Source organism: Meriones unguiculatus, chromosome 12 (genome assembly GCF_030254825.1).
Source record: "Meriones unguiculatus strain TT.TT164.6M chromosome 12, Bangor_MerUng_6.1, whole genome shotgun sequence".
NCBI lineage: Eukaryota > Metazoa > Chordata > Mammalia > Rodentia > Muridae > Meriones > Meriones unguiculatus.
Window position 1 is genome coordinate 33862457 of NC_083360.1, and position 10225 is coordinate 33872681.

General features: G+C 47.8%; 1 protein-coding gene across 1 annotated transcript; it reads left to right on the forward strand.

Annotated features, from left to right (window-relative positions):
• Positions 1-2715: 2715 nt before the first annotated feature.
• On the forward strand, positions 2716-7643 carry Xbp1 (X-box binding protein 1). Its single transcript, XM_021632740.2, is given in 6 exon segments — positions 2716-2953; positions 3540-3636; positions 5025-5159; positions 6162-6197; positions 6200-6307; positions 6449-7643. Coding segments are annotated over 6 exon segments (1140 nt in total). The 5' UTR covers positions 2716-2747; the 3' UTR covers positions 7007-7643.
• The last annotated feature ends 2582 nt before the right edge of the window (positions 7644-10225 follow it).

Here is a 10225-nt window from a genome sequence, read left to right on the forward strand (position 1 = left end):
TGCATGCCAAAAGAGGGCACCAGATCTCATTAAAGATGGTTGGGAGCCACCATGTGGTTGCTGGGAATTTAACTCAGGACTCTGGAAGAGCAGACAGTGCTCTTAACCTTTGAGGCATCTCTCCAACTCCCTCAGTTAATTTTTTTCCCAGCAGTGTTAGAAATTGAGTGCAGGGTTCCATGGTTGCTATGCAAATGCTCTTCCACTGACCTACCTCCCAACCCTGCATTTTCTTTTTATGCCAAATGGTTTATTATTATTATGTATATGGAGGCACAGCATGACTAGGTATGCATATCACAGCTTGTGTGCCGGAAGTCAGAGGACAACTTTGTGGAGTTGCTTTTCTTCTTTCACCTTTATGTGGCTTCCTGGGGTCAGCTCAAATCTTCACCTTTCAGGAGCAAGGGCCTTGACTGGCTGAGTCATCTCTTCAGCTCCTAAGTGCTTCGAATTTCAATGCTTCTCTGGATTTCTAGCACAGCCAGAATTTTCTTGGCATTAATAAATCCTAATAATTTGAAAGTGTATGTCACAGTTACATGGCTTTCCCCAGATTTATAAGGTCCTTTCACATGGAACTCTACCAGCAGACACCCCAGGGGCTTCTCTGGAAAGATCTCACAGGAAGCAGCCAGTCTCCAGTCGCTCAAGGCTCTCTATGACCCAGGAGCTCACAGCCTAAGAGGTGTGGATTTCCTGTCCTGCAGAAACTTTGATCACACACTTTTACAAACCCACAGTGTGTGCCTCAGATCCTGAGCTGGACCTGCCTGTTTTAAAGGAATGGTCATTGTTTTCCCCTCATCAGTATGGACAGACAAAATGGATGCCAGAAGGCTCACAGCCCAGTTTGGGAATGACAAAATCCATGTTTCTTTGAAGCAGCGGTTTTCCAACACGGGCAATGACACCTTTGGGGGCTGAACGACCCTTTCACAGGTGTCCCTTAGGAGATATCCTGCATATCAGATACTTACATTCCTAAATCTAACAGTAGGAACATTACAGTTTTTAAAGAGCTGATCTGACTTCTTGCCCTTGAACCATTACTTAGAACTCTTTGAGGTTTGGCATAATTTCCAACTTCCAACTACCAATTTTACCTATCTTTGCAATCCCGAGAGCCTGGAATGTGCCAGGCACTGAGCAGGACACAGTATCTGCTTGCAAGAGGTTTTGTTTTGTAATCTCTTGAACTTAACACTTGTTTGCTTCCAGAAAATGAGCATGCATCTGTGAGTTGTCTCAAGTTTCTGTGTTTAATATCCTGAGTCTGAACTGCTCTCTTGCTGCTGCCTGGAGTCTTCCCTTCCACAAGAGCCTGGCTCTCCTCAAGTTATAGTTACCTGGCTTGGCTGACCAAGAACTAAAGGCTAGATATCTAGAGCAAAGCCAAACACTACTAGTCTAAAAGTGAAACAAACAAACAAACAAACAAATAAACAAAAACTAAACCAAACCAAACAAAAAAGAAAAAATAATCTAGCTACTTGACTGGCTTCCTACAGGCTAAGGGATACAAGGAAAAGGCCAGCTCTGTTTTCACATGGAACCTTTTCTTTTTTCCTCATTAAAAAAATACTAATGTAGGGGCTGGACGGATGGCTCTGTGGGTAAGCTTAACTGCACAAACACGAACACCGGTTCGAATCCCAGCACCCAGGTGAAAGGTCTGGCGTGGTTGGGCCTGCTTCTAATCCCAGTGATGGAGAGCAAGACAAATCGGGGGGCTTCATGACCAGCCAGCGTAGCCTCAAGGACAAGCTTCAGGTACAGCGAGAGACACTGTCTCAAGAGAATGAGGCTGAGGGCGACAGAGGACGCCTAACGCCGGCTCCCCCATGCCATCCCCTGAAACCTATTTCGTTGAAACTCAGCAACGAAAGAAATACTGTCAGGGCTGCGGACATAGTCCAGTGGTGTCCGGTTCCATAGATGGAGTGGTCTGAAGAGCTGAGCGGTAGAACACTAGGTTCAGCGCAGCTAAACAAAGACAACGCGGGTGGTAAAAGCTCACAGCAGAGTTTAGAGACGTGGAGAAAGCCGAAACCACAAGTATTCCCACTATTCCGACACTATTCCTTAGGCCCTTACTTCGTCCTAAGCAGGGTTCTGGTGTTTTCTTTTAAAGATACTTATTTATGAAATAAGGGTTTTGACCTACCTAGAGCTCTCTATGTAGCCCAGGCTGGTCTTAAACTGTCAACGGAGTGCTACATTTAGTTTGGAAATTATCTTATTTCCTAAAGACGAATCTTGTGAAACACTTCCAGGGGTGTGCGCGCGTGTCGGTCCGTGTCCGCTAACTCCAAGCCGGATCTGCCACCGGCTCAATTTTCTGCTGCCCTAGGGGCCGACGTGGCGCCGGACGTTAAAGTGTGGTCGGTGTCCGGTAGCGATCTGTGAGGCTCGGCCTGGAATCCGGCCTCAAGGAGCGCCTGGCACTCGGGGCGAGCAGCCTCAGATGGGTGGGGACGCGTGTGCCGAGGACCCCGGCCTCCAGCAGCCAGGCCTCCGCCGTCCGGCCGCCCTCGGGCCCGCGGAGGACAGCGCCGCCAAGCCACGCTGGATACCCGCCCCGCCCGCGCCGAGCCCGCCCCCGGCGCCCGCGGGGCCAATAGACGCGCAGCACGGCCGCGCGTCACGCCGCGCGGGCCAATCGCGGACGGCCACGACCCTAGAAAGGCTGGCCGCGGCGGGCGGCCGCGGGGCGGTGGCCGCGCTGGCGTAGACGCTTCCTGACCATGGTGGTGGTGGCAGCGGCGCCGAGCGCGGCCACGGCGGCCCCCAAAGTGCTGCTCCTGTCCGGCCAGCCCACCTCGGGCGGCCGGGCGCTGCCGCTCATGGTGCCGGGCCCGCGGGCCGCGAGCTCGGAGGCGGCCGGGGCGCCGCAGGCTCGCAAGCGGCAGCGCCTCACGCACCTGAGCCCGGAGGAGAAGGCGCTGCGCCGGTGAGCCGGGGCGGCGGGGCGCGATCCGCGGGGGCGCAGCCGTCCCTAGTTCCTGTTTCTGGAGAGCGGCGCGGAGTGTGTGTGTGTCTGTGTGCGTGTGTGCGCGCGCGGACGCTCGGCCCTTTGCAGATCCTTGCTGGTCGTGGTCGCGGGCAGGGGCTGCTGCGGCTGTCACTGCAGCCGCTTTGGGACCCGAGTCACTGGAACTCGGCAGCCCGAGCCGGGCTTGGGGAGGGACGGTTGGCAGCGCCCCCGCCGCCCTCGTTGATGTCGCACCAGCGCGAAGCCTGTAGGACGGAATTAGAACTGGAAAGTCGCGGGGGCGGGCGGGGGGGGAGAGAGAGAGAAGTAGGTTATGACGCAACGGGAATGTGTCAGCCCGCTGGTGAAAGGAGAGCCCGGTGGCCAGCCGGCGGGAGAGAACCGAGCAGTCTTCGAGGCCCACGGACGGAAGCCCCGAGTGTGCCTGCCGCTGCTCGGTCTTCTGTCAGGTCAGCGAAAGCACCAGCTGGCCACGTTTACAAATTGAGATACAGAAACGCTGGAGATGACTCAGTTCCTTATGTTCCTTGCCCCCCCTCCCCAGGAAACTGAAAAACAGAGTAGCAGCGCAGACTGCTCGAGATAGAAAGAAAGCCCGGATGAGCGAGCTGGAGCAGCAAGTGGTGGATTTGGAAGAAGAGGTAAAGAGACTTCAGGCCATGCTTTCTTCCCTTCCATATCAGCCTCTGGGGTGCCCCGCCCATCCCAAGCTGCTTCGGCCCTTTACATCTCAAAAGTGCCATTTAAAGTTTAACTAGCCTAGCAGATACGGGGTGAAGGCAGCCTTGACTCAACCCTGGCGGCTAGATTCTGTCGATAGAATGCTCAGAGATTAGCCAGCTTGGCTAGATCGGTGGTTGGCCTCCTGGCTTTGCCAAAGGCTCACCAAAGCTGCCCTTCTTCTAGGGTTCTGCTAACTAACCTTTGCTCTTTTGAAATTTTAATCAGCTGGTTCTTAAAATGTGGATCATACCAAAAGCAGTTAAAAAAAATCAAAAAACTATTCTGGTACAGCCCACCACCCCTCCTTACTGTGCAGGCTGAGAATTAGCTAACGTTAGCCATTTCCAACAGCCTGCTTTAGTTGGTTTTTCTTCCTTGTCATTTACCTGCCCCCTCTCCTCATATCTCTCCGTCCCCAGGAACTCCTGATGCTCATTATACCTCCCAAACCGATGCTTTTCGTGCTCGTTTCCTTTTTCTGTACAGCTGAGGGATAATCCACGGCGTGTACCACATTTTTATGTTTCATTGAGCTGGTGATGGGCGGGCACCTAGGCTGCCTCCATTCTTTGCTATTGGACCACTACCACTTTATCAACACTTGCCAGTTCAAGATTTTTTAAATGTTATTTTGAGATAGGGTCTCAGGCTGGCATGAACCACCTTGCCATCTTCTTTTTCTTTTTTCTTTGGCTGAAACCTGGTAGTAGTAACATCTTGCCTTGTTTTCTTCAGACTGGCCTTGGACAACTGTCCTTCCTGCCCCAACCTGCTGAGCACTCAACAGCACTTAGTTTGGGGACAGTTTGATGTATCCCAAATTGGGCTCTAACATGCTGTATAGCCAAAGATGCCCCTTTGCTACACCGAAGTTTTGTTCCTTCTGCTGGTATCACCCAAGTGCTGGGATTACAGGCATGCACCACCCATGTTAGTTCAGGCTAGCTGGAGGTCAAACCCAGGGCTTTATGATGGTAGGGCACGCACTTTACTACTGATCTATACCATTTGCTACCAGTGACACAATAATTATGAACAACTGCCCAAGGGCATAGAATTTACCAGTTCAATAAAGAGACCAACTGTAGCAAAACTTAAAGCCCATTCTTTACTGAAAGAAGCACACTTTTTCTTTTTTAAGACAGGGTTTCTCTATAGCCTTGGCTGTCCTGGACTCTTTGTAGACCAGGCTGGCCTCAAACTCAAACTCGACCCCTGCCTCCCCAGGTGCTGGGATTATAGTCGTTCACCACCAGTGGGCTCAAGAACCCAATGTTTTAATAGTCTCTTCTCTATTTTCTTACAGAACCAAAAGCTCCTGCTAGAAAATCAGCTTTTACGAGAAAAAACTCATGGCCTTGCAATTGAAAACCAGGAGCTAAGAATGCGCTTGGGAATGGATGCACTGGCTACTGAAGAGGTTCCAGAGGCAGAGTCCAAGGTAAATCTTGTGGGAATTGTGACATGACCAGATAGTGTTCTGGACTTCCAATCAAGTCTTCTCTCTTCCTTCCTTTTTGAGACAGGGTCTTTAATTTTGGCTTGTCTTGAAATTGCATCAATTATTCTGCTTCTACCTCTGATACAGGCATGTGCCACCATGCCTAGCTGATCAGTCTTGAAAATTCCCTAAATTAGGCAACATTTCTCTCTTGTGATATTTATTTTTCAAGAGTTTACGGAAGTATTACTACATCCTAATAATCTTGCTCTAATTTACATGGCTCTCTCAAAACAAGTGGTAAAATAACAAACACCTAGCCAGTAAGCCATACCTTGCAGGCATTAAAGAGAATGAACACACAAAGATCAGTCAATCAGATTTGGTAGGGTTTTGGTTTCTGTGTGTAACCTAGGCCTTGAGCTGAGCTCATGATCCTCTTGCCTTAGCCTCCCCAGGGCTGGGATTAAAGGCACAAACAACTGTAAGAGACTTGCTTTTTGGTCTTTTTTTTTTTTTTTTTTGATAGGGTCTCATGCAGCCCAGGTTGGCCTCCAACTTGCTATGTAGCTGGTATTCCTCCTGTTTCCACCTTCCAAGCGTTAACACTTTCTAAGTGTTAAGATTATAGGCATATGCTATGTTATTTTTGGTGTGGTTATGTGGCATGGGTTATGTGCATGTCTGTGCATATGTAGGGGTCAAAGGAGGATGTTGGCTGTCCTGCCCCACCACTCTGCACTTTATTCCTTTGAAGTAGAGTATCTCACTGAATCTGGAGCTAGGCTGGTGGCCAGGAAGCCCTGGTCAGCCTCTAGTCTATGCCTCCCTTGGTGCTGGGGTTACAGGCACAGTTGTCATGCTCTACTGGTTCTGGGCATTTGGACTCAGGTCTTCACACTTGCATAGCAAGCACATTTCAGCTCCTTTCTAGCTTTTTGAAGAGCAGAGACTCAAGCTGCCAGGTGTTCTGGCTGTACCCACTCTGGTCTTTCGTTCCAGGGGAGTGGAGTAAGGCCGGTGGCCGGGTCTGCTGAGTCCGCAGCACTCAGACTACGTGCACCTCTGCAGCAGGTGCAGGCCCAGTTGTCACCTCCCCAGATCATCTTCCCATGGATTCTGACACTGTCGACTCTTCAGACTCTGAGGTAAAATTCAGTCTGCGCTATCTAGATGATGTGTGACATCAGCAAATGGAGAAGTCCGTGTTGGTGGGGTTAAGGGTAAGCAGTTACTTTTTCCTGGTGTAGACTGTCTCATTCTAACAGTGACTGTTTTATCTCTTGCAGTCCGATATCCTTTTGGGCATTCTGGACAAGTTGGACCCTGTCATGTTTTTCAAATGTCCTTCCCCAGAGTCTGCCAATCTGGAGGAACTCCCAGAGGTCTACCCAGAAGGACCTAGTTCCTTACCAACCTCCCTTTCTCTGTCAGTGGGGACCTCATCAGCCAAGCTGGAAGCCATTAATGAACTCATTCGTTTTGACCATGTATACACCAAGCCTCTAGTCTTAGAGATCCCCTCTGAGACAGAGAGCCAAACTAATGTGGTAGTGAAAATCGAGGAAGCACCTTTCAGCTCTTCAGAAGAGGATCACCCTGAATTCATTGTCTCAGTGAAGAAAGAACCTTTGGAAGATGACTTCATTCCAGAGCTGGGCATCTCAAACCTGCTCTCATCTAGCCACTGTCTGAGACCACCTTCCTCCCTGCTGGAAGCTCACAGTGACTGTGGCTATGAGGGCTCCTCTTCTCCCTTCAGTGACATGTCTTCTCCACTTGGTACAGACCATTCTTGGGAGGACACTTTTGCCAATGAACTCTTTCCCCAGCTGATTAGTGTCTAAAGAGCCACCCAAGAGTGGCTCCCTTTCCCTGACCATACACTGCCCTGGATGACAGCAGAGAGGCCAACGTAGAGGCTGTCTGGCCTTCAAGAATTCCTCTAAAGTATTTCAAACCTCATAGATGACTTTCAAGTATTGTCTTTTAATACCCAGCTGTCTAAGGTATTCAGAGATATTCCAGAACTACAGCTTTTGAGATTCTAGTTTATCTTAAAGATAGTTTGTCTGCAACACAGAGACGGTCACTTGACAGTTACCATTTCCTAGCTAGCTTCAAACTATGTAGCTGAGGTGAGGCTGGAAGGCCTGACCCTCCTGCCTCCACCTCCCAAGTGCTGGACTTACCCAGGTGTGCACCTCCACAACAGCCTCTTGACATGTCCTAAAGTGGACATGGGATTTATGAATGGCCTTTTATCATTTCCCCCCCAATGCCAGCTTCCTTTAGTTTACAAGCAGAGAAACACCAACCTAAGGAAGTTTTTCCTTCTGTTCAAGTGAAGATCAAGACTCTGTACAATTATAGAAATTTACTATGTAAATGCTTGATGGAATCTTCTTGCTAGAGTAGCTTCTGTAAGGTGCTTTCTCCATTTATTTAAAACTACCCATGCAATTAAAAAAGCGATGCAGCATCCTTGTTTTGTGGTTTTTTAGGGCTGTTGTATTTCTTCATTGTTAGGGGGTTACTTATCCAACTAAAGTGAGCATACACCTTTTAAAGTCACTGAAGGCTTTTCCACATTGATTGCCACCTCCTTCAACTCCTGTCGTAAATACCCCAAGTCTTATTCTGAGACAGTTTCTTCAGCCAGCTGACCACAGCTACTAAATGGCAGGATAGAGCCCTAACCACTTTTGTTTATATTTTTTAAATCTTGGTGGTAGTTGGGCAGTGCCGGGTATTACCTGCCTACTAGGCAGGAGTTATACCACTGAGCTACAGCTTCAACTACTGTTTTGGCATCATATATCAAGATTTGCCATTATCAGGAAGTACCATAGACTCCCAGACTCCCAACTCCCAACTCTTGAGCAGATTAAATGAGGGGAGACGGATAATCAATTACAACTTGGAAAGAGGGACATTGGTGTCCCTAAAGGCTGAACATGCCTCAAGTTAAATGCACGTCATACCTGCTAGCACTGAGAAGTTCAGGTTTATCTCATGTACTTTGGAAAGGTTTTAATCCCTTACTGAATCTTAGTAAAGGGGCTTACTTCAAAGCACTGGATTGAGGCTATGTTTTTAGCATGCGTGAAGCCTTGGTTCCACCTCTAGAACTGAAACAAATACACAGATTCATTCAGGAAAAAAGCCCTGAGACAATGATGTCACCCCTCACAGGTGCACCTGGCAGAGGACTTTTTTTTTTAATACCCATATAGGCAGATGAAATAATTTTGCCCCCATTTAGCATTTAAAAATATTTTCCCTATTAAGATTACTTTTGGGTGATCAAAATAAATCTACAGATAAAAAAAAAAAATTCTGAGTTTCCAGTCAGCAGCGTCAAGTAGGCTACAGATTCTTCAGGCCAGTTGACCACAGCTACTAGTGGCAGAGATAGAACCCTAATCACTTTTTTTTTTTTTTTTTTTTTTGGTGGTGGTGGTGTGGGCAGTGCTGGGTTATTAAAATACCCATATCACAAATACAAGGTCATGTGTTGACTGTTGTGACAGTAGGGTTTTCACATGCAAACTTGAGGGCGAGTGCACAGCCCAATCCGGTGCTCAGCAATGCAAGCTCACTTTGGCCAGGTTCCAGTGTCAGGACTGAAAACTATCTCACCTTCACTCGATACGTGAGGACCAATAACCTACTTGGGGATTATACAGGCAGATAGATTTGCCTCTGTCCACACAACACAAGCATTTGTAGGTTAAGCCCAAATCAGTTACAACTAATAGCATCACATCAACGAAGCGGCTGCTGTACTAACAGGACAGGACAGTGTGTGCATTTTCAGGATTTCATTTCCTACACAGATGACCAAAAACGATACCCTGATCTGCTTTGAGAAACCACCTGCTTTTCAAGGATATTTTCATATTGAAACACCAAACTGAGTGGCTAGATCTAAAAATTAACATTCTCCCCCTGACGAAGCCAAATACTCTATTCCCTGGCCCTCAAAAAAACAGCTATGCACCTGTCTCATTGCTTTTCTAACATGAGCCATTGGAGCTAGACAGCAGACACATGGCCTGTCCCAGGAGTATTTCAAATACCAGTTCAATTCTTTATTCTTCTGACTTTATTGAGATGTATTTTTGTATTTTGTGTGTACATACTCATGTACAGGTATGCATTCCCATAAGTACAAGTGTTACAGGCCAAAGGTCAGCATCAGGTATCTGGTGCAGTTAGTGTCCACTTATTTTCTGTGATAAGCTCTCTCCCTGAACCTGGAGCTCACAAATTCGGGCAGATTAGCTAGCCAGTAAGCCTCAGGGATCCCCCTATCTCTGCCTTCCTAAGTGCTGGGATAACAAATGTGCATACCTCCCAGCCCTAACAAATGAATGTTAGGGACCTGTACTCAGGTTGCTTGCAAGTTAAGCACTTCACTGACTGACCTGGTTTGTTTGAGACAGGGTCTCATGCAATGTTTAATATGGAGCAGAAAATGACTCTGAACTTGGGACCTTCCTTCACCCGACTCCCAAATGCTAGGATTACAGTACTGGATCACCTTACCTGCTTTGCCCTTGTGACTTAAACTTTTTTTTTTTTAATTCTTTGACAACCTACTATTCATGTTTTATCACAGTCACCCTATTATCTTCATTCCCCTTGAACTGAACCTTCTCCTCCCAAGAAACTCCACTTCCATTTTGTATGAGTGCATTCTACCGTGTTTAATTAAGGTTGCTTGTATAAGCATGGGTGGTGGTTCACTGCGGCATGGAGCGTGGAACTCACTGTGGAGCAGGCTGGCCTTTAACTTTTGGTGATCCTCCTGCCTCTGTCTCTTGAGTGATGGGATGGCACAGGCAAGTACCATCATACCTGGTTCAATGAACCAGGTTATTTCAGTGAACTCTCCATGACAACATCACAGGTATTGCTACTAAAATTTCTATAAAGCCAACAGTTGGTCAAAAGCAAGAACCCTAGACCCAATGAGCTGGTTAGTTAGATATTAAACTACAACTATCTATTTTAATCTTAGTTTCCAACCCATTATGTTAGATAGCTTTTACCCACAGTTT